Source organism: Cladosporium halotolerans, assembly GCF_011745625.1.
Source record: "Cladosporium halotolerans strain TM138-S3 chromosome Unknown Sca3, whole genome shotgun sequence".
Classification (NCBI taxonomy): Eukaryota; Fungi; Ascomycota; class Dothideomycetes; order Cladosporiales; family Cladosporiaceae; genus Cladosporium; species Cladosporium halotolerans.
Genome location: NW_027191454.1, coordinates 461,769 through 483,940, shown reverse-complemented (window position 1 = coordinate 483,940; position 22,172 = coordinate 461,769). Strand labels below are relative to the sequence as shown.

The following is a 22,172-nucleotide window of genomic DNA, read 5'->3' as shown; positions in this document are numbered from 1 at the left end:
TGCCGCTATGCGATCATGACCGGTCGATCCGAGCCTTTCAGCGAGCTCGGTGGATCGGCAGTATGCCGTTACAGAGGAGCCGGTCCTACTGGTTCGCGAAGCCAGGCCATTGGTGGACGGGCGTCATTGCGTGCTGCTGGTTTCCGTCGAGCCAGACGTTCTGGGCCACGTAAGGGAGGTGGCCGGTTTGGGGTTGTTGTACCGACTTGCCGAGCGGCTGGTAGCGCATTCGGTTGAACTCGATACTCTGAGGGCGGTGCTGCAGTGCCGCGGAAGGTGGAGGGTAGAGCAGCGTCGAAACGTTATGAACCGGTCGGTATGGCGAGTTACGCTGCTGCAGGAAGTAGGTGGGAGAAACCTGGGTGGGTGGGTGCAAGGCAGTGTTGTTGGCAGGTTGCAGACCGTTGTTCGGAGAAGCGCCCGCAGATCCTGGGTAGGGACTTTGTTGTCTTGATTGATATTGAGAAGCCATCTGCGAAGAGGGTTGAGAGGAGGGTGCCGTCACGCCAGTGTGCGACGGTCCACCAGCGGGAGGGTAAGCCATGCCCATGGCTCTCGCAGGCACATTCAGAGGAGGCAGCTGGTGGCCTGAGGGCACAGGCATCGAAGAGTTGCTGTTTTGTGACGTGCTGGACGGCACCGGGAGGCTTGGGAGGGTGAGGTTCGGGTTGTGGGAGGGGTATCGCGGCGACGCATAGTCCTGAAGGCCAGTAGCCAGACGCTTCGCCGGTGATTCGGTGGTGAACTCATCACGACTCCGCTTCTTGCTATCTCCGAAGCTAGTGTGAGCAGACGGAATAGGAGCCAGAGGTGAAGGTGCCGGTGTAGGCCCGTGCGTGCCAGCAGCGCTGTAGGCGAATCCATTCTGTGCAAATTCGGCAGCGTAGGGCGGCGATGCCTGGTTGGATGCTGGTGGAGAAGGCAGGGCCATGGGAAGTTGTAGAGATGACGCCGGGGGAAGGATGGGTGCCGGACGACTCTGAACTGGGGGCGGGTTCGTCGCTTTGTCGAAGAAAGAGGCATACTTGCCGAGGAGAGACTGCCACTTTGACCAGTCATCGGCACAGGTGAAAAGGTTGTATTTCATGTTGCTGAGAAATTCAACCTCCATAATGTGGACCTCCGCAACGTTGATTCCAGACACCTCAGCCCAGGTCTTGTTCGTATATGTGTTGTCGTCCAGAAATTTGTTGCCCAACATCAGAGCGACCGTCAAAAGTCTGTATTCACTGCCGGGCTTTCCTTTGACTCCAGGGTTAAGCTTCTTCAAGCGGTAGACGAACAGGAGAGCCAGCAAAACCACGTTCTGAGCTACCAGTGTCGTCGAAAGTATCGTTGTCACCCATTTGCGGAAGCCAGTAGTCGGTGTTGCATCTTTGACCATTTTCCGGGGCGGCGTGAAAGAGATGGGCGACTCTTCAATTTGCTCGAGCAAGTCTGACGATTCGAACCAGAAGAGACATGTGATCTAGAGAATGTCAGCAATTTTTCATAAAATCACGGCGTCACCAAACTCACCTCTGCTGCAAGCTCAGATAAACTTCCTCCACTGTCATTCACGGATTTGGGAATCTGGAACGCAGGTGCAATTACACTGTTCGACTTCTGCTGTGTCCGTGATTGAGAGTCATTTGACTTTTGAACAGTCCGTGATTGCCGTGGGCTTGTCCTGCCATCTCTCGAATGTGATGGTCGATCGTTCGGTTGAGAAGATCCATATGGCTGATACTGAGCTGTAGGAGCTCTATATGTGGATTGGTTTGACATGTGGGCGTTGTTGTAGTACTGTCCATGCTCTTGGTGATTGCCGTGTGGGAGGGCGTGGCTGACGCTGTTCATGTCAGGCGGCGGGGTAAGAGCCCGGTTGAGCCCTTGGTTGGTTGTTTGTGAAGACCAGTTCGCCCGGGATTGACCGTGGTGGTGAGGTTGACGGTTGATGGTGCTGTCTCTGGCGGCGAAGGGATCCCGGAAGTGGATGGCGGCGTTGGCATACATTGGGTGCGGCGGGTGTATGCTTGTTACGAGAGGGAGGCGGAGAGAGGTGGTGAAGAGAGCACACCTGGGCGGCCAGTCATGTGCGGCCGGTATGCTCTGCGGCGGTGACGGTGACGTGCAGGCGGCGAGAGGCCGGTGATGGTGAGGTCAAGCACGGCAGGATGGAAGGGTTGGATGCGCAAGAGCAGTGAGAGCGGAAGTGGAGAAGAGAGAGAAGACGATTTGAGAGCAGGCAGGAAGGTGAGGACGAGGCGGAGGCTAAGGTAGGCAGGCGGGTCGAGGCAGGCGCTGCGGAGGTGTTGTTGACGATGGAAGGGTGATGGAAGCAAGGGCCCGGCAGGGCTAGAGAGGTACGCGGGATTGGAAGGAGAGAATGCCAACGGCACGGGGAGGGCAACACACTCATCTCATGGCGCCGAGGTGTGGTCCAGGTCAAGGTTCGGCTCAGGCGACATGGAGCAGCAGCAGGAGCGCGGACTGGGGTGGAGTGGGATAATCATGGATAATCATGGATGGAGGCGCGGGCGCACGAAGCAACGCTCGCATGGAGCCAGTACCTAGTGCCAGGCTGCCCGTGGCCGAGAGGCCCAGAGCGCGTGTGCCAGTCGAGCCAGTCGAGCCAGTGATGAGCGATGAGCCGTGAGCCAGTCTCGCGAGCGGCGGCGGGTGGCAGGCCAGCGGCAACAGACTCAGGCTCGGGCGGGCTGGCGTGCAGTGGCAGTGGCCGCTCGGCGAGGCGACGGATGCAGTCGCAGATGGTAGTGCACCTGGCCTGCGCAGGGACAACGGGCGTGGCCGCGGCGGCAGCAGCAGCAGCACTCAGCACCAGCACCCAGCACCCAGCACCCAGCACCCAGCACTCAGCACTCATCACTCGGCACTCAGCACTCAGCAGCGCCGGTGGAGGCCTCATCAGCAGGCAAGCGCACGCACGCCCACGGCCCCTGCGCGGCGCAGGCGTTGCGCGAGTGAATCATGATCGCTTGCGCGCGTCGCCCGTCCGGCGCGGAGGCTGCGGTGCGGTGGCCGCCGTGCCAGCCCAGCAGCCGATCGCACGGCGCAGGCGGCTGGCGGCTGGCGGCTGGCGGTAGATGAAGCGGCGACTGATGTAAGAGAGGCACGAGAGGCACGAGAGGCTACAAGGGAGCGCGAAAAGCTAGATGCAAGCATGCAACCTAAGACGCCAGACGCGCCTGAGGCCCCGGCAGCGTGGTGCGCCGCCGCTAGTCACGCCCTGCCACGGCCCACAGGCTCGCAGCAGCCCACACCACAGGCGAGCAGTAGTCCACACCACTTATCGCTTACGAGCAGTCCACACCACCGCCGCCCGCGCGACACCATACGGTACGCCGCGAGGTGCGAGCCTGCGAGCCTGCGAGAGCCTTGGGACATGCGCGCGCTCTGCCTACCATTAGCTAGCACCCTCCCGTGCCTCTGCCCTCACTTCCTGCCGCCCTATTCTACTCTCATCTCCCTTCGCCCATCCATCGCCTTCCCAGAGTCCCAAGCCCGCCATGCCCTCCCTCGCCGCGCGTGCCATAGCGCCCACCCAAGGGCCCGTCGCCCATCTCCAGCCCGCTAAACGCTCGCTCGCCAGTCCGTCTGCCTGCAGTCCGCGCTGGGCGAGCATCCTCCGGCGCCACCGCGACCGCTCTCCACGGCACCATCCCGAGCAGCGCACGCGCCTGCGACTCCTGTAGCTCCGGCCGGTGACCGTCACGCCGCCTGCGTTTTGCGTTTGACGTGTCCGTACCCACGTCCCCCCCGTGCTGTACCGTACCGAAGTACCCCTTCGAAGTACCGCCCCGTGGGTGTGCATGCGAATTGTGCAAAAAGCACTACTTGCGGCCGCTACTCCTGCTGCTGCTGTAAGGTAGGTACCCTGTGCCTGTACCCGCCCACTCCGTGATACCGTCATATGCCCGGCCGGCGGAGCCACCGCCCGCGCGCCTGCGACACCTCTGCTCTGCACCGGCAGCCGCAGCAGCACGCCTGGCTGGCCGGTGGTTACGCAGCCTTGGGGTCGCTTAGTTGCGCCTGCCTGCTTGGCCCACGGCGCTGGGAGGGGGAGTGGAGCTCTGCAATGCTGGCCCGCCGTTCGTGTTCGAGAGAGACAAGACGCCCCAGGGATCGCTCTCGCTCGCGCGCACACGACTGGCCAGGCCGCATCGCCCGCGAGAAGGGCCAGGGAGCGCGCGGGCGCCGGCCGGCCATGCTCGCAGCCAAAACCCAACAGGCGCACCCAAGCACCGCGGCGCTGCTCTGGCTAAACGCTTTCGCAGGCCCGCCGTCGCAGCCTCCGAAAGGTCGCAGGCCAGTCCGAGCGGCGCGAATCACACGCTGCGTCGATGGGTCGAAGGTCGAAGCTTGCCATGCCGAGGGGAGGAGCTGGAGAGGAGCGCCGGCGCGAGGGGTCCTGCTCCCCAGTGGATGCCGGCCGCTTTGCCTTCACCTCTAGCCTCTTCCCCTCCGCCGCCCTCTTTTCCGCCCATGCTAGCAAACTACATCCTGAACCTGACCGACTAGCACTTTGTGCCGGCAAACGCCGTGTCCTGGCCGCGCATCGTCAGCGCGCGGCTGCCAGCCCTGGTAATGCCCCAGCGAGGCGCTGCGTATCGCATGTGGAGCGTCAGTGCGTGGGCGTGCAGAAGTGCTCGCAGGCTCGCAGGCAAAGGCAAATCTTCGTCCGGAGCCATTCGGCGCCGCGCCCAGCAGTGACAGCGATGGCGTCGCCGTCTCGTTCGTCCGCAGGAGGTACATGGGGCCTCGTACCGCGTCGCGACTTGGGTTGCGAGCCACCACACCGACGCAGCCGACGGGCCCGGCAGCGCGACGAAGGAATGCACGCATCACATCGCAATCAAATCTGGCGAGGCCGTCCATTCCGCGTGCTCGCCTGCCAGGCTGGCCCTGCGCAGCGTACAGTCTGCGTTTGCCCTCGCCCTTCGCGGGCGGCCTGCATCTGACACCGTGACTGTCTCATCGGCATGGCGTGGGCGCAATAATCAACAACTGTAATATCGCGCCAAACCCTCCCCGCGCCGGTCAGGCAAGTCAGGCAGGCCAGGTCTCTCGTTTGCTCGCCGCACGTCGGCGCGCGTGTAGCGTGGCCAGAGTCAAACCGGCTTCCCTGCGCTCGCGTTGGCTGCTGACCAGACGCCCAGGGCGGGCGCCCGCGAATCAGGCGGGCGTGGCGTGCGCAAGAGCAGCGTGCAGAAAAGGCCAGCCGCGCGCTCATTGGTACTCTATCTACAGTATCAACGGGCGCCGCCCAGCGGTGATCCAGGCTAGCTGCTCGCGGACGCAGCGCCCTTCCGCAGATGACATTACTTGATCAAACGAGATGTGCATCGGCCGTGCTGTGCCTCCGAGATCCCATCCCTCGTGTGCGCCCTGCCCCCAACCGCAGCTAGTGAGCGCAGTAGCGGTAGCGTTTGCTCCGGTCCCTCGCCCGGGCAAGCCTCCATCCACGCGGGCGTGATGGTCAGGTCGGACGCAGACGGGGCGAGCTAACGTTAGCAACCAGCGTCGACTGCGTCTGTCTCAGGCGGCAGCGTCGGACGAAGGCGCAAGAAGCAATCATGGTCGACGGCAGAACCTTGCCACGCTCGCCTCAAACCCTGCGCTGACTCGCAAGTCAATTATTGCTGGGGCATGCCGTGCGGCGCCAGCGATCAGCGGCCTGCATCGTTAGATTTTGTCGCTGCTCATGGGATTATGTTCGTCGCGGTGATACGATGGCCTCGTATGACATGTATGAGGCCCAGCCCGCCAGCGACTCATCAACCTCAATAGTAACATGCACTAAGCGCTGACGCAACCTCTCGGGCGTGCCACGGCAGGCCCTTTGGGCGAGATTGAACGAACCGTGCGACGTGCTCACACCCTCGCCCTCCTCCTGGACGTCCGCGTCCACGAGTGAAGTCAATAATCTCCAAGTCGTATACGGCCGACGAGCACTGGCGGGAGCCAAGGCCAGGTCTGGAAATGGCCGCCGCTCGCCAATCCCGCCCCCGTCTTGCGCTCTGCGAATGCAATTGGGAACCAACGGTGGACCTTCCCCTTCAGCCGCCTGCGTGTCTCTACTCGGATCGCACGGCGTCGCTTACTTGCCAGGCAACGCACTACGCCCGCCGGCAAGCCCCAGTTTCAGCGACGGGTACGCAGCGCTCATGTCACCGCCTCCTGCGGCGCGTTGCAGCTAGACAGCGATCGCTATAGCAGGCTGAGCGGCTGGCCACCCAATGCGGCGGAGGGGGCGCGAGCCAGCCGTGGGAGGCCTTGGTCGCACCGACTCGCGGACGGACACGCAGAAGGTTCATCGAGAAAGTGGAAGCCCGCCGCCCGGGCGGGCCAGACGCGCTAGGCCGAAAGCGCGTGGATGATTGAGTGCATGAGACAGAGCCAGCGTGTCACGCCGCGGATCGCAGGCCACGTCTCTTGCGGTGTGTGTGTGGTGTGCGGGTAGGGCCATCCAGCGAGCGCCGTGCCACTGCCAACGCCCACGCCCTGTCCAAGCCCGCCGCCTGCGGGCCTGCGCGCGCTGCTGCACCTCACATCACAGGCTCGATGCCGCCGTGTCATCGTCACCACCATCATGACACGGTCAGCACGTCCGGTTGACCTCAGACCCGCGCGATGGATGGCGGTGGCGGGCGGCCAGAGGGTGACGACCGCTCATCCTGCGCGCAGCCCTCGCCTGGAAGTGGAGATGCACGCCCACACGATGTGACCTGCAGAGCGCAATCGTCGTCTTGGCGGGAGAGGCAGGGCACGGCGGAGGAGGCAGAGTTCGGCGGGCCAGATGCGTGGTTGGAGCAGTGCGTCAGCATCACCGCCAGCCCTTCGCGACCCTCCCGCCCGGGGCCCATATCGAGAGATCTCAGACACGCCTTCCGAACCGCAGCGGCGCAGCCAGCGGCTCTCCCGCACGCCGGCCAATCGGCGCATAGGCGGGCCTGCCATTTAGCCTTTGGCGTGGCACCACAGAGGCAAACCGCCGCCCAGAGCCGCTGCCTGTGGCCGCAAGCTGTCACGCCTCCTCATCTCTCCTAACCCTCCTGCCTCCCCACTCCGCTCACCACCCTTATGAAACTTCCAGACTGCCCGACGAGCCCTGGTCCCGCGGATGCGAGATGCCTGAATCGCGCCAGGCGCTCGTCAATTTGAAGATCCGCCGCCCGCTAGCTGCGTCCCCTCCATGCACCGCGCAAGCGTGATGCCGTGGCGCAGCCTTCGAGATACGAACGTGTGACGGCGCGGTCAGGGTTGCCCTCTGCTCTTTTGGCGGGCCCAGGCAGCCCTGATTGCCGCAACTCCTGAATCAACAACGCCCGCTCTGCAAGCCTTGCGGATACTTGGGGACATGGCTCGCGTGTCACCTCGGCCCGGCTTCCTCCTTCGGCGACGTCTTCTGCAACTCTGTGCGAGAACTGTGGACCTCTCGACGCCCGAATCCGCGCATCCTGGGCGCGAAGACTCTACTCGTCGCTTTGCGGCTTGTACCGCCATGCTTTAGGCGACGCAGGTGATTTTTTGTCGTGCCGCCCAGCGATCGTCAAAGACAAACTTCGCAACCACCCCAGCTCGCCGTCACCAAGGGCGGGTGTCGAGTCGGTGCTTTCTCCTTCTGGTCGCCCTCCCTGCAGCTAGGCGCCGTTGGAGGCACGTTGCGAGGAGGTCGCTTCCGCTCACACGCTGGTCTGACTGCTTGTTGTGCTGACTCGAATTAGCGGTTCGACTTTTGCATACGAACGGTATGTACATGCTTTGCGAAGCCTCTCGTGTATCATATGACCGCAGGCAGGTCCCAGGCGGTCAATCATCGGGTCTCTCGGCGGGCGCTGCTCTCGTACCCGCCTACCAGAGCCGATCGTCACTCATCAGCTCACTAGACGCCTTTCGATCAACACACGGCACTACCACTTACAACGCCCTAGAAGCGTCACCGAATATGGAACATGCCGCAGGGAGAAAATTCGTCACGTCGCTTTCGTCAGTGCATCGCTTAATAATTAACTCACGCGCAACTCTCTGCGCGCGGATCGTTCTTGCAGTCTCCCGAAACGGCAGCTCCGCTCCAACAATCACACATACACAGATACCAATAGTCTTTCCCTCCGCGGCTGATATACCCACCCACACGCACCCGCGCTCCTGCGACAGCGCCGGCGTGATCGCTCGTGCAACTCGCCCCGTCTAGGTTGGAGCTTATTCGCGTCGCATGGCGTCTTTGCCCTCGTCTCGTCTCGTCTCGTCACTTCCTTGCCGGCGCGCATGCGCCGTCGACACATATTGCGACCTGCGTCTTGCTGACACAAGGGCGAGGAAGAAAAAGCAAGTACGCACGCACAGGCAAGCTCGCCGTCCCACCGGCTGCGTTACGGCCGAGGTCACCGCGCTCCCGCGTCTCACTGGGCATATGGCGCCTGCGTACTTCCAGACTGGTGCGATGTCGCTGGCCTCGTGGGATGTTCCGTACGGCTGGAGTTTTTTGCAGGGTTGCATTACTGCTATGTCGCCGCAGCAGGAGACGCTCGCTTCGACCAAATTGACCTTGACATTCGGACGATCAAACACGCACATGAGTTTCGCTCGCCGCTGTATTGCATGCTTTGGGGGTATAACGATGTCGCCTGCGATCACGATTGCCTGAAGCGGCGCCATCGCTGTCTACTGTACCTTTCGCCGCCGGGATGCTCCCCGTATCGCCCGGCGCTGCCTCCTGCGTCCTTTTGAGAGTATGGGTCTCATGTTGCGAGCGCCTGTATGCCGGGGCTGGGCTGGTCGTGATCGTCCTTTGGGCAGGGACATACGTTACCGCATCGACGTTGCGAAACTTGTGTCTGGTCTTCGATGCACCGCATTCACTTGTAGCACGGCAGGGAATACCGCGTCGTTGCAACTGCAGTAAGTCTTCGTTGTGGTATGGCCATACTTGCGATTCGCCTCGATCGAAATGCTGCCATGCCTTTTTGTCGCCGCAAGCTGATAATCCTGCTGAGGGTTCGGATTGCGTTCGTTTTGTAGCTGTGTTTTTGGTTATGTTCAACCCTTCTTTTCTGTTCAACAGGGAGGATATGAGAAGGGAAGGCGATTCGCTTGCCTTGTCATGATACCGCTAGACTTGACTTCTAACGGCTACGGCGTGTAGCTACGTTTGGTGGTTGTCGGAGAGGCATATCAAACCCACGTCCTTGATGTAGGGGGGAAATCGTGCTTCCAGTTTCATCTTGGGGCGGTAAGCAACAGCGACTGTACCAGTTCAGTCTGTCGAAACTCAATGAGCAGACTATGTGAGGTTGTTCAATCTGTGCATTGGCGATCCTGTGCATTGAGTGCCTGATATGTTTTGGATACGTTGGCTAATGGTTGAACAAGACCTTGGACTCGCTTCAATGATCCAACGAGTTGATCATGTGGTATTTGATTCGACTCTATATTTGCATTTGATGTATATAGGAATGGATTTGAGTCGCTTTCTTCGTGGTCTGATAGATAAGTTGTACAACAAACAATTTGCAGATGAGTTCATGTCTCTTTTATCCGGGTCTCGTCTGGGTTCAGAGAAGGTAGGATACATTGTCGGTACGAGCAGGAAACAGCAGCGAATTGAGAAAGAAAGGGCCCATACCACTCCAGCGCCAGCACCAGTCTGCCTCAAAGACCAACCAGCACTCGGAGTTCATTTGATATATCCAATGCAGTCGAAGAGAGGGTTAGAAGGGTTAGGGTTGGGGTTGACTGACACCTCAGGCCTGCGGGTACAGCCGTCCAAAGATTCGAAGTCGCTCACAACGTCCGTCAAGCGCATCGTGACAGGCGCCATCGCCCAGGTCACCGCCATCATGCCTCCCAGACTACAGCTGCTCAGCGGCGCGGTAAGGGCACTGCCAAAGCAGACCTACCAGCCCACTGCGCCCTTCCTATATCCTTTCCTCCACCAACAGCAGCGCCCGGCGTCCATCCTCTCCTCCCTTTCCGACACCAAGGGAGCCTACGGCCACCGCATTCGCCGCGGTCGCGGCCCCAGTTCCGGCAAGGGCAAGACGTCCGGAAGAGGTCACAAGGGTCAGAAGCAGCATGGCAAGGTGCCTTTTGGATTTCAGGGTGGTCAGACACCGGAGGAGGTGGTGCATGGAGAGCGAGGATTTGTGAACCAGTAGGTCTCCTGGAAGAGCCGCAAGAGCAAGGAGGTTGAAGACATGGACTAACAATATCCGCAGCTTCTCTGTGGAAATGAGCCCGATTAACCTGAACCGCATCCAGGAGTGGATCAACGCCAAACGCCTCGACCCGACGAAGCCGATTACTATGAGGGAACTCAACCGATCGAGGTGCATGCACGGCGTGAAAGACGGCGTCAAACTCCTCGCTCGCGGCAAGGAAGAGCTCACAACCCCGATCAACATCGTCGTCTCGCGCGCCAGCGCCGAAGCCATCGCTGCGGTTGAGAAGGTCGGAGGCACCGTCACAACTCGCTACTACTCTCCTTACGCCGTCAAGAAGGTCCTGAAGGGACAGATGGACCCGATCCACTCGCTGCAGAGCCGGATCATGATGGCCCCAGCGGAGGCCACGGGCGCGGAGGCTGCGGCCGAGGCGATCATCAAGGAGAGGAAGCAGTTCCCGTTCAGACTGCCGGACCCCACGAGCAGAAAGGATCTGGAGTACTACCGCGACTCCGCGCACAGGGGCTACCTGTCCCACATGGTCGAAGAGGGCCACGGTCCCTCGCTCTTCTTCAAGACGCCTGGCGCTGGTCGCGTGGACGCTCGCAAGGTTACCAGCAAGGGTAGCAAGAGCGCGGCGAGGGCTGAGAACAGGGTTTGGTAGATGGCTGTACTCTTATACTGTGAATTATCTTGTACATTAACAACACAATTTACCGCTGCATCTGCTAAACTCTCCAGTGGTCCTTTGAACTCGAACGTTACTTTTCCCATAAGCGTACGCTTATGCGAAGAGACAGGGCCTCCGCCTTGGTGGAATCAGTCCCAAGAAGCATCTACATCACGAAGAAGATCAGAAATGAGACCGTTCTATGAAGAGAACGTCCTTGTATTCCACTAAAGACCGCTCCCACTCTCCATCCCAGTCTTCTACGACTCGTCTTCACTAATCTCTTCATCGCTGCTTTGGTAGCGGCAGGCGTTATCGCCCTCATCACCATCTTCGTCGTCTTCTTCATCATCATCCCCACCGCTCTCTTCATCGGCGGCCTGCTTGAACGCAGCTGTGAACAGAGCATCGAAGTCCAGCTCCTCCTCTTGCTCCTCCTCCGCGTCGGCAACCACATCCTCACTAACAGCAGCAGCCTCGCTCTCCGTAACCTCGCTCTCAGCAACCTCGCTCTCAGCAACCTCGCTCTCAGCAACCTCCGCCTGCCACGCCGCAACCTCGGTCGCATCCTTGAGAACGTAGTCGGGGACGTTGTCTGCGAGATAAAGCTTTCTGCGGCCAGACAGGAGGTCGGCGTCGACGGGCACCTCGAGGTACAGTAGGCCGTCATCAGCGGGTTCGGCAGCTACGTGGATGGCGTCGACACCATCATCTTCGAGAGAGACGATGCTACCGCTGAGAAGAGAATCAGTGTCGTCGACGATGACCTCTGGTTCGTCTTCGATGAGTTGCGGCACCGGCGATGCAGGAGAGGGTTGCTGGCGATCCTCGTTGATAACGACCTCTTCTGCTTGCTTGAGGGGCTGCGGCGTCGGCGATGCAGGAGAGGCTTGCTGGTTGTCTTCGTTTACGACAACTCTTTCTGCTTGCTCGATGGGGTGCTCGGCCGGCGATGCGTGGGATAGTCGCTCGTTGGCTCTGTCGATGACGACGTCTGCTTCTTCCTCGACGGGCTGAGGCGGCAGCGCTGCAGGGGTACGGGTAGGTTGCTGTTGCTCGTACTCCTCGTCCTCACTTCCCTCAGCATCATCATCATCATCGTCGTCGGAGCCGGAGTTTGAGCGTTCTTCAGCCTCAACAGCGGACACCTGAGGCTGAACGGGTGTGGTGACAGGCTGAGGCGCCTCGGAGCCAGCGGGCCTCGTTCTCGCGACTTTGTTTCCCGCCTTGACTTGAGATTCGCCGTTGCGCTTCCTCGGGGACTTTTGAGGCTCCGCGGCTGCTGTCTTAGCCTTTCTGCGACGGCGCCGGACAATTTGATTTTCATCCGCAAAATTCCTGGGGTCGTAGACCGGCCTCTGGGGCTCGTCCTGAGGTACTTCTTGGAGACGTGTGTTGACTGGCTGCTTGATGCGGGTGTAGTAGAGGCTGCCCATGAGATTGTACGGATCTTTGCGTGGACTATTCTGAACCTTGGGAGCAGGAACCCGCTGCTCTGAGGCTGGAGGCTTAGCCGCCTCTAGAGGAGTGATTTGCGGAGTTGCGATGACAGGCGTCTCGAGAACGCCGTAGCGAGCCCTCTTCGCGGGCTTCTCGGGGGAAGTTGTGCCCTTCCTCTTGGTGCCAGCTTTCTGGACGGCTGGTGCGGTTGGTTCATCGTCGTCCTGAGTGAGGTCGACGATTTCTGCTGCGGTCGCTGGCTTGTTCGTGAGATCCATCCTCGCAGCTGGTCTGGCGATACCATAGCCAGTAGGTGCAGTTGTGCCCATACCAGCTGGCATCGGCACAGGCAGCGGGTTGTATCCCATTGAGAAGTTCGGAACCTGGCCATGCGCTGGGAGTCTCTGCTGTGGGAATCCAGCCATGTGTTGATGTGCTCCGATAGGAGCATAGGCAGTATTCCCCTGAGGGAGGGGAGCATTCATTGCACCTCTATAGCTGAGTGCAAACATATCCGTTGGCCCAGTAGGTTGCGGCGTGAGAACATTGCCATACCCCATTGGGAGGGCTGGCGCTTGAAATTGAGGCGCTGGCATGGGCGCCGGAAAGGTTCCATAGGCCTTCGGGACGGTTGGTTGGAATGCGACTTGCTGCCCCACTGGCTGAGCCATGTTGGTGCTGTTGCCAGCAGCCATAGACACAGGAAAAGACCCATTGGCCATTGGGACGGCGAATTGAGATGCGACTTGCTGCCGTATCGGCTGGCCCATCCTGGTGCTGTTGCCAGCAGGCATGTTCGGAACGCCAGTACCGTAGCCCATGGAGTTGCCATGAGCTGGGCCGCGAGACTGGCCGTCCCAGGCCATGTTGGTGCCGTTATTGGCAGCACCGAAGTTAGAGGGAAGCATCATGTTGCCGTTGAAATCCATGATGTCTACTTGATGGTGGAGATTTGAGTATCTCTGTGGTAGATTGAGGCTTCTTGAGAGGGTGTTGGCTGGTAGTAGCTTGTAGTGGTCTTCTGATCTTGGGAGTGGATGGGTATCTGGGTAGGGGAAACTAATCAAAGACATTGGAAACACTTCCTCTTGTACAGCGCCCGCAGCCACGATTTTTTCCTGTGGCGGGAGTAAACTTCATCTTTGAGGACATTTGAGGACATGTGAGGACCTGTGAGGACATTGAAGCGCGTTGAGCCAATGGAGTGGGTGACTCTTGTCCTCATAGGAGGAGTGAGGACAACGGAGCCAAAATCCCGGGAAATCTAAACGTGAGAGAAATGAGAGCCCTGTCGTAGTTCGGATGACCGCTGGATATTGGTGGTCGCAACTTATCCGGAAACATAGCATGAAAGGGAGTCAAGTTCGTAATAGCAATTCATCAAAAGTACTCACTGGGGTATATCCACCCATGCGCCCAAGAACTCCTAGTAGCATCGTGTCCCACGACAACGTAACGATGCTTCTCATTAACCGAACACTCCTGCCCGTGTCATGACACCCTCAAAATCCTCCATGTTGACACCTCCGAGCCCGCCGCCCGTAGCCTCTCTGATCATGTCCTTCAGCACATTCTCAGGAACATCCTCTCTCAGCTCCTTTGCTACACGTCGTAGGTCGTTGATAGTGATATCCCGTTCCTGGCCTCTAGTGAAGAGTGCATACGCCCTCTCAGCCTCCTCGTTCTGGGCGTCGGGATCATCGTGGCGTGCGTGTAGTTTTAGAGCCGCAATCGCAACGAAGCGTTCGTAGTCCACCCAGCCAGAGTCATCGGGGTCAACCGTCTCAATAAGCTCCTTAAGCTCGGCATTGTCCCGAGGCGGCGCGTTCAGTGCGATCAGGCAGCGGCGCACATCTGCAGTCGGGATTGCGCCGTCTTTCGAGTCGATTTCCTCGGGATCCTGGCGAAAGATGTTGTATGCTTCTTGAATCTCGGCTTCCTCTTCAGCACTGATGTCGTTCTCTTTAGCGAGCTTCGATCGGCGTTTTGCTGCCGGTTTGGCTGTGGGTGCTTTCGAGACGGGTTGCTTGCGCTTTGGAGGCTGTTGACGCGTTAATGATCGCGAGTATTTTTTTTTGCACTCGACAAAGCCACTCACCATTATGAATGCGCGACCCAGCGCATACGCGCGACTGTTTTTGTCAAGCGCGTTCTTTGCGACAAGGATTCCAGAGATCGAAGAGCGCTCGCTGAAGCTCAAACAATGACGACGTGAGGTCGAGCCAGCCAGCGGCCTCTGCCGTCGGGAGTGAAAGGGTGCCAAGAGAACCAGCATTTGGCTTCACTATTTCTTCTCACAATTTACCATCAGACTTCATTCCATTCCTTTCACACATGAATGCGCACAGCATCTTCTATTCACGAAGATAGTCTCAAAGCATCTTCAGTAGTGTCAGCATGCTCATTTGCCTGACTAGGTTGGTATACCACTTTGTTATCCGACATTCCAGGATCCGCAACACCAATTGCTAGAGCCCGGCATCGCCTACATTACAGGATGCCGAGTGTGGACATTGTTGCGAGAGTAATTCTCACACACCTGCTCTTCAATGGTTTACCACGCTGGCTTATAGTGCTAGAGTATGTGGTCAGAAGCGAAGAGTACATTCCATCACCTTGAACGAGCAGTCCTGTGCCGATGAGACGAGACGACAGAAGTGTCAACGGCTCCCGTAGGAGCTTCTTGTGCTGATTCGAGTATTGAATGCTCGGCCAGGCACTCAATTGAGCATCCTAATATCTAGCAGTTCTGTTATTGTCAAAGCCCGCGGTCAACCCTTTCATGGCCTGGACGTGAGGCCTGAAAATGTCGGGTGCTTCCACGAGGTCTATGTCAATGTTGGAGACTGAGCTAGTCACCGTTCACGGGTCGTCCAGTGCTTCAGTGGGTCCAGTATCACGGAAAACCACCGCGAACGCATGGAGAAATGTTCTTAGCAATGACGGGAAAAACGTGGGGTTGATTTGACACTCGTGTCGTATTGAATTCGTGATCTATGTTGTTACACACCATGCAATCGTACAATTATGCCCCCGGGTATCATATCCAAGTGAAAGAAAGAACACCCAGCTGATGCAGCGCTTTTGATGCGTGAAAAGCAAACGATGCCAGAGTATCGCCAGCGCAGAACGCTTCACCAGCATCGCAATGCAGAGAAACCCAGCTTCCCCTAAAGTCCCATCCTCCTCTTGAATGCTTTCAACGGCCTCGAGTCCTTGGTGGCATAGTAGTAAGTTCCTATACTCTCCGTCCAGCTCACACTGTCCGAGAAATAGGTGTCCTCTCGCTGTACGAACATGTTCACCGGCGAGTCGACGTTGCGCATCGAGATCCTGTGGCCAGGTGGTACGAAGGGCTTAAGAGACACCACTTGACATCCTTCCTTCAAATCGAGGAACATTGATACCAAGACGTCGTTCAGCGTTGGCGTGAAGGCCTGGTTGTTTACAAGCACGACGTCGGCGCGCTTGAGGACTTCGCCAATCCTCCGGTTCTCAGTAAAGTTGCCACGAAGCAAGTGCACTTTACCAACATTCAGACCCCAAAGTTTGGCGCGTGCCGGAAACTCCTTCGCCTGAAGGTCGGCCAGGTCACAAGGATTGTTCATCATCTCGATGCCCCAGCTCTCGGATCCAACCTCCAGAGCGGCCTGGAGAACGACATTGCCAACGCCGGAACCAAGGTCGACAAAGATTTGCTCGTGGTTCAGCCGTGTTTGCTTGAAGATATTGCTGACGAAGCGAGGCAGCAATTCGCCGTACACATTGTCACTACCATTCTTATAGGCCTTCAAAGTGTCCACGTGGGGAGAAACCGTGCGGGCGTAAGTCTGATCCAGAATGCGCTTGACCCAGTCCAGAGGCATTGCAGCCTGGCGTGTGAGCTCACGGTGAATTGTCCCATCCTGCACCAACGGCTTGAGTAGCTTGTTGAAATCGTAGACCGTGTCCTCAAAGTCTTCGACGCTTTCGCACTGCCACGCTCGGTGAAATCTGCGATGGAAGCAAGTGGGCTCGTCTGGGTCGATGTACTTCTTCGCAATTTCGTCCGGAAGGTAATATTCGCAAATGTGCTTGACCGTCTCCGCAATGTCGTCAAGAGGTTTATAGTCTTCATCTGATTTCGGCCGTTTCAGCTGGAAGCGTTCCATAGGGCTTTTGCTCGGATACTGCAAGGACACCGTGACCGTCTCATCTCTTCCCCACAAGTTCTTAAACTTGCTCTCTTGGTCTCCAGACGTAAGGCTGGCCGCATGCACAAACTTGAGCGATTTCCCATCTTCCTTCACCGACTCTGACGCCAAAGCCCTTCTAGGTCCGGCACTATCCACAGAGCTCACACTGCTCTTGATCCTTTTGCGCGAGACGTCGGAGTCGCTACCCCCAACCTCGCTGCTGCCCTCGTCGTCGTCATCGTCGCTGAAGAGTGGTCGTTCAGGCTGAGGAGTCGCACTTTTCCGCTTTATCCCTCGTGAAGGGGCGAGCGCTCTTTGCGCGGCGCTCTTGAGCGGTTTGCTGGCACTCGCGGTTCCTGAGAGCTGGAATCGGTTGGCGGGAGGGCCTGGTCTGCGTGCAGCGGGCTGCGGAGAGGCGCTGTTCGAGGCTGGCTTGTTCGTGGGTACCAAGACCTTCTCGCGACGTATCGCAGGCTTCTTAGTGACGTTCAGCTGCGGCCTGTTGCCTCCAGCGCCGAAGAAACTGTTCATCGTATGAGCTTGCTGCGAGCAGTCATTTAGAATATCCCTATATTGCTACTTGTAGCGATAGTGGACGCGCACGGACAGTGAGTGCCGTGGCTGTGGGGTAAATATGCAGTGTATGTAGATATGATGTATGGTGAAGAAAGAGAAAGAGAGAGAGTCTTCCACGTGCGAAACAAGGCGGGAGGGCGTTGCGGGCTGCCGAACGCGGCGGAAGGAAGTTGGAACCCTTGAATCCCAAGGCGCGGCAAGCTCGGACCGCGCATGAACCTAGCGGGCGGGACTTCAGCGCCCGCAGCTGCGCCTGAAGAAGACATCCCACTCTCCAAAATGGCTACCTCTTACTTTGGTGCCTGTAACCTTGTCTGCGCGTGGATCTTCGACGAGGCAACAAGTTAGTGGTATTACTTTGAAGTCTGACAATGCTTTCATTGACCGCCCACAGAAATGCTTGTCAATATGTCGCGTGACCTCTTGTGAGTGCTGATGATTTGTGACGTCAAACAGGTTGGTTGGAGTCTTCGACGAGTACATATACTGTAATACGTACGTGCATTTGAATGCAAGTAAGATCCGATCGCTACATCCTGCTCATCCATTCTATCTCATAAGGACTGTCCATTGCGATCTTTCTTGCTCTTACCGCCACAGCCTTATCCTCACATTGTCAATTTACAAGAATGGACAGTCTACCAGTAACCAACGCCACCAAAGGCGCACCTGAATCCGCCAAAAACACCACACTCGAAACTGGTGCCAGCGCAGTTCAGAACTTCGCGCCACCCAAACGCTTATGCGCCCACCTCAATGCCTTCCACGCTTACGCCTCGGACCCATCACGCGCCGTCGAAGCAAACCACTACTGTGCGCACCTTAACGAAGACGTCCGCCAATGCATCCTGTATGACAGCCCTGAGCCGAACGCACGCCTCATCGGAATCGAGTACATGGTCAAGCCGCACTTGTACGAAAAACTGGATGCCGAAGAGCGCAAGCTCTGGCACAGCCACGTGTACGAGGTCAAGAGTGGCATGCTGATCATGCCAGCACCCGACGCGTTGCCGGATGCGGTCTGGGAGCAGGCTGAAAACAAGGAGATGGAGGAAGTGGTGGTGTTGTATGGCAAGGTATTCCATCTGTGGCAGACGGACCGGGGGGATGAGTTACCGCTGGGCGTGCCGCAGCTTATGACTTCGTTCACGAGTGATGAGCAGCTGCCTAAGGGAAAGCTGGAAGACCGTGATAGCCGGTTCAATGTCAGCTCGGAGAAGAAGAAGGAGAGCAGAAAGTATATTGCGGAGCCCGAGATCCATCCCGACGCGGATGCGACTTGGAAGAGGTGAGTGCCGAGTGACGGTCGGAAAATGGGAGCATGCTGGACGCCGGTGAAGTCGACGGAAGAATGACTAATGTAACAATGTTCGCTATTTCTGGTATCGGAAAAGTTCCCAAGCAATATTACACCCTGTTGGCTGCCACAACCTAGAATTTCTTTGCCCTTTGGGATTTGCCAGGACGCTTGGCTGCTCCACCCTTGCCCTTCATTTTCTTCACCGAGAAACCAGACATGTCGCCTGCTGATCTCGCATCGTTGCTCTTTGCGTGCTTCTTCTTGCCACCAAAGCCGTACTTCTCATCCTTCTTCTGACGCTTCCTCTGCGCACCAGCAGCGGCACCCTTAGCTTTCCTGTCTGCCCTGTCCTTCCTCTCAGTCTCCGCGGCATCTTCCAACGCAACGTCGAAGTTGTCCTCTTTGTCGTTGAGGTCGGCACCGCCCTGGCGTTTGCGCTTAAGCGAGTTGATCTTGTCCATGGTCTCCCTCTTGGTACGGTCACGCTCCTGCAGTTTCGCGACTTGCACGGCCTTACCAAACTTCTTGAGATCACGTTGTCTCCTGGCGTCTGCGCTAGCCTTCTTCCTCGCCGCCTCATCCACCAGCTTAGCCTTGACCTTGCCCATTTGCTCTTCCGTCTTCACCATCTCGGCAAAGTAGTCTGAAGGTCTCGTGAAAGGAACGCCCTCCTTCTTCAGCTTCGCGCGAGCCTCCTTGACAGCATCCAAAGACTGCTTGTAGAAAGAAAGTTCGCGGTTGAGGTCATCTTCGACATCGGCTATTTGCACGGGCTCAGCCGATGTGATGGTCTGGTTGTGAGAGAAAGGTAGGCTTGAGGGAAGGGCGAAAGACTTGTATGCCTTTTGTAACGCGGCGGTGTTGTTGATTGTGAGCCTCTGGTGAGGAATGATGTCGCCCTTGTCTTCGGAAGCGAGCGATTCGATGTCTGAAAGAGGAATGTCGTCCTCGTCGGCAGCCTCGTTGTCGAAGGGCTCGTCGTCGGAGTCTGAGTCGGACTCGTCGTCCAGGTCCCCAATGCTCACACCGCCGACTTCCTCCTCATCGTCTTCCTCGTCCGTTTCCCAGCCTTCACCTTCGCCGTTGACCTTCTCTGCAGCGTCGGCAGCAACCTCCTCGTCGGCGGCTTTTGCGGCCTTTTGCGCCTTAGCGACCTCGGCGCCGCTCACAGCATCCTCCAGAGCGCCAACGTCAATCTCAGCTTCCTTCTTGCTTCTCTTCTTCTTCGCAGCCTCTTTCTGCAGCTTCTTTTGGCGCAGCAGGTGGTGGTTGACACCCTTCTCGCGCTCAAGCGCACCCTTCAAGGTAGCGCCCTTTGCCACCATTGTTGCGGTATCAAAGTGGTGGGACGTATGTAAAAGTTGTTCCGGGCTCGCAAGTTTAGCAATTGCGCCTCGGACGGAATGCCAAAATTTTAGGCGCAGGAAAGAGCGCGAGCTTGTGAAAGCCCCGGCGCCGAAGCCGAGAGGGGCGCGGGAGGTGCGAGCCGGGCCTGCCGTTCTGCAGCCGCTAAGCTTCACGCAACTCCCATGGGGATCTTGTGATGAGTGCGAGTGTTTGGGTGATTGCGGGAGCTTTGCAGAGCCAAAGCAAGTTCTCAAGACAGATCAATTGAATCTGTGAGGCTTTATTGAGTATCGCAAATCCGCGTGTCCTACGAGGCCGCACAGCCTAATTCGCGGACCTTAGCAACAATGGCATCAGACAGTACCGCCACGCTCTCAGCACAGGTGAACCGACTCAGTATATCTGGCACTCCAAGTGTAGGTAGTCAGATACATCAGTGATAACTCTTGGCAATTGCTGACTTTCAGCCCAGCCATCGTCGGAGACCCAACCCTCAGATCTTGTGTCGGTCGTAGATGACCTTCTCAACCAGCTGAACAGCAAGTTCAGTACCATGTCCAGCGACCTCATAGCGAAGAGTAAGTAATAATTAGTTTCAACTACGCGTTCATGCACTAATCGCAGTTGCAGTGGACGAAATGTCTCAACGGCTCGACAGTCTCGAAGCAACCATACAGGCGAGCAACGCTCAGAATGATTCCGACGCAGAGAAGCAGTGATACCATGAAAGACGTGTGATGCAATTTGGACGCATTGAACGAAGCCAAAGCCAGCTTGGGTATAGCCATTAATTTACATAATCTTAACCAAGGACCTTCCTTAATCCTCTTCATACTTTCCATAGTCCTCTTCAGACCTTCCTTAGTCCTCTGGTTCGGAGCTGCTGTTCCTACGTCGCCTTGGCGGCTGCTGCCTCTTGTAACCGCCTTCTCTCTGTACGGGACGTTCGCTAGCAGGCTTTGGAACCCAGCTGTCTAGCATCTGCTGGATTTGGGGAGCCCAGTGATCCTCGCCCTTTTCCAGATCTTGATAATTGAAAACGTTCTTGCCAAGCTCAAACTCGCCCTGTCTGGTCCGGACAAGATTGGCCATGGTTGCTAACGATCCGACCGCCGGACCAAGGTCGTGGCAGAGACTGCGGACATAGAAACCGGATGTCACTGTCATGCGGAGACGGCATGCTGGTGCAGGGCAGGGGTCGCGGGACTTGGGCGCCGTGGGCACCGCCTCTTCTGTTGACGTTCCTTCTGGCAGCGCGCCAGCTGCTTCAAGTTCGCCCTCAGATTTGGTACGTTTGGGCGTGGGAACGCCTTCAGGCTCAACAGCGCCACCGACGGTCTCGTCTTGTCGCTTTCGCTTCTCTCCAACAGCCGAGTGTTGCCCTTCGCCGGCGGTCGCAGCTTCCGGCTCAGGGGTTTTGTCGCCATCCAGATTCAGCATTCGGTCCAAGGCCTTCTTAGTGACTTGTTCTGCCTCCTCCTCAGGCCAGTGAAACTCATGCGTGCCGCCCTCCATCCACTCCGTCATTTCCAGAGCCTCGACTTCCACCGGGCGCGATTCAATCTCCATGGGCAATTCCTTTCCCTCACGTGCATACTCGTACATTTTCTTCCCGTTCACCTTCAACGCGCTGTAGATCGGGGGCTTCTGCATGATACTACCTCTGAATTGCGCCAAAGCTTCCTCAACCTTCCCCTTCGTGACGTGCTCGTAATCCTTGCGTGCGACGACCTTGCCCTCCGTATCGTAAGTATCCGTAGCTTTGCCGAAGAGAACGACGACCTCGTAGCTCTTAGTGCAACCTAGGAAGTTTGCGAGCGACTTCGTTCCGGATCCAATGCCCAGAATCAAGACGCCGGTCGCCGCGGGATCGAGGGTGCCGCCGTGACCCATCTTCAACTGTACGACGCCGCGCTTGCGCCGCGACCGCTTCGCTCTCTGGTTGTGCGACTCGCGCTCGATCCTTGCTGTTTCGTTCTCGATCCATGGCTTGAAGAGCTTCGACGGGTTGAAGTGTTCCTGTACATCGCGGATGACTTGCGCGGAGCTTATACCGGCTGGTTTGTGGATGCCTGTTGTGGTAAATCGATCAGTTCAAGTGATTTGGTTGCGTGCTGGCAATGGAACCCTACGATACCGAAGCAGCCCTCGGGCGATTTGGATGCCATTGCGTTTTTGGAGGCTTGGAAGATGCTGCGCCAGAGGATCTGGCGGCCACCCATGGATTGTGCAATTGAAGTACTGGAGGAATGTTCCTTGCAAATTGCACTTTTCACATGCAAAGCGCAATCACGAGCGCAGAAGCTGGAGCTCGTGAATGGAAGTTTGACCCGCATCGGAACTTTGAACTCGTCGGCTTCCAGAAGACGCTCGGCTGACGCTGGCTGCGCGGACGCGCCTGGCAAGGCGCGCTAGCGGGTGGGCTACCACCACCTCAAGAGATGAGGCGTGACCAATCATCCGCGCTGTCCACGATTGCTTTCGAGCTTTACAATAAT

The 22,172-nt window shown here is 57.8% G+C and overlaps 8 protein-coding genes across 8 annotated transcripts; 3 read left to right on the top strand and 5 right to left on the bottom strand.

The window, feature by feature from the left end:
* Positions 1–85: 85 nt before the first annotated feature.
* WHR41_01148 (uncharacterized protein) lies at positions 86–2,649 on the bottom strand (the record flags this gene model as incomplete). The annotated part of the gene is made up of 2 exons (XM_069369754.1): positions 1,519–2,649; positions 86–1,468 (listed from the first exon to the last, which is right to left on the bottom strand). The coding sequence occupies exons 1-2, from the start codon at positions 1,993–1,995 to the stop codon at positions 86–88; spliced, it is 1,860 nt and encodes a 619-aa protein (XP_069233065.1). The 5' UTR covers positions 1,996–2,649.
* A 7,168-nt stretch (positions 2,650–9,817) lies between these two features.
* Positions 9,818–10,899, top strand: WHR41_01147 (mitochondrial 54S ribosomal protein uL15m). Its single transcript, XM_069369753.1, has 2 exons — positions 9,818–10,156; positions 10,221–10,899. The coding sequence occupies exons 1-2, from the start codon at positions 9,843–9,845 to the stop codon at positions 10,828–10,830; spliced, it is 924 nt and encodes a 307-aa protein (XP_069233070.1). The 5' UTR covers positions 9,818–9,842; the 3' UTR covers positions 10,831–10,899.
* Positions 10,900–13,634: 2,735 nt separating this feature from the next.
* Positions 13,635–14,469, bottom strand: WHR41_01146 (uncharacterized protein). The gene is made up of 2 exons (XM_069369752.1): positions 14,375–14,469; positions 13,635–14,317 (listed from the first exon to the last, which is right to left on the bottom strand). Exons 1-2 carry the CDS (start codon positions 14,375–14,377, stop codon positions 13,745–13,747), a joined length of 576 nt encoding a protein of 191 aa, XP_069233069.1. The 5' UTR covers positions 14,378–14,469; the 3' UTR covers positions 13,635–13,744.
* A 977-nt stretch (positions 14,470–15,446) lies between these two features.
* On the bottom strand, positions 15,447–16,982 carry WHR41_01145 (uncharacterized protein; the record flags this gene model as incomplete). The annotated part of the gene is made up of 1 exon (XM_069369751.1): positions 15,447–16,982. One exon carries the CDS (start codon positions 16,980–16,982, stop codon positions 15,447–15,449), a length of 1,536 nt encoding a protein of 511 aa, XP_069233068.1.
* A 674-nt stretch (positions 16,983–17,656) lies between these two features.
* WHR41_01144 (uncharacterized protein) lies at positions 17,657–18,319 on the top strand (the record flags this gene model as incomplete). The annotated part of the gene is made up of 1 exon (XM_069369750.1): positions 17,657–18,319. One exon carries the CDS (start codon positions 17,657–17,659, stop codon positions 18,317–18,319), a length of 663 nt encoding a protein of 220 aa, XP_069233067.1.
* A 139-nt stretch (positions 18,320–18,458) lies between these two features.
* On the bottom strand, positions 18,459–19,652 carry WHR41_01143 (uncharacterized protein; the record flags this gene model as incomplete). Its single annotated transcript, XM_069369749.1, has 1 exon — positions 18,459–19,652. One exon carries the CDS (start codon positions 19,650–19,652, stop codon positions 18,459–18,461), a length of 1,194 nt encoding a protein of 397 aa, XP_069233074.1.
* Positions 19,653–19,871: 219 nt separating this feature from the next.
* On the top strand, positions 19,872–20,508 carry WHR41_01142 (uncharacterized protein). Its single transcript, XM_069369748.1, has 3 exons — positions 19,872–20,090; positions 20,147–20,252; positions 20,305–20,508. Exons 1-3 carry the CDS (start codon positions 20,022–20,024, stop codon positions 20,391–20,393), a joined length of 264 nt encoding a protein of 87 aa, XP_069233073.1. The 5' UTR covers positions 19,872–20,021; the 3' UTR covers positions 20,394–20,508.
* On the bottom strand, positions 20,394–21,979 carry WHR41_01141 (uncharacterized protein). The gene is made up of 2 exons (XM_069369747.1): positions 21,812–21,979; positions 20,394–21,746 (listed from the first exon to the last, which is right to left on the bottom strand). The coding sequence occupies exons 1-2, from the start codon at positions 21,894–21,896 to the stop codon at positions 20,536–20,538; spliced, it is 1,296 nt and encodes a 431-aa protein (XP_069233072.1). The 5' UTR covers positions 21,897–21,979; the 3' UTR covers positions 20,394–20,535.
* Positions 21,980–22,172: the final 193 nt, after the last annotated feature.

Bases quoted from the DNA above. Each gene is read 5' to 3' on its own strand.
- WHR41_01147 (XM_069369753.1), top strand. From the start codon at position 9,843: ATGCCTCCCAGACTACAGCTGCTCAGCGGCGCGGTAAGGGCACTGCCA. The intron at 10,157-10,220 runs GTAGGTCTCCTG...CAATATCCGCAG, and splicing joins GAGCGAGGATTTGTGAACCA to CTTCTCTGTGGAAATGAGCC.
- WHR41_01142 (XM_069369748.1), top strand. From the start codon at position 20,022: ATGGCATCAGACAGTACCGCCACGCTCTCAGCACAGGTGAACCGACTC. The intron at 20,091-20,146 runs GTAGGTAGTCAG...CTTTCAGCCCAG, and splicing joins GTATATCTGGCACTCCAAGT to CCATCGTCGGAGACCCAACC. The intron at 20,253-20,304 runs GTAAGTAATAAT...TCGCAGTTGCAG, and splicing joins CAGCGACCTCATAGCGAAGA to TGGACGAAATGTCTCAACGG.
- WHR41_01141 (XM_069369747.1), bottom strand. From the start codon at position 21,896: ATGGGTGGCCGCCAGATCCTCTGGCGCAGCATCTTCCAAGCCTCCAAA. The intron at 21,747-21,811 runs GTATCGTAGGGT...TTACCACAACAG, and splicing joins ATCGCCCGAGGGCTGCTTCG to GCATCCACAAACCAGCCGGT.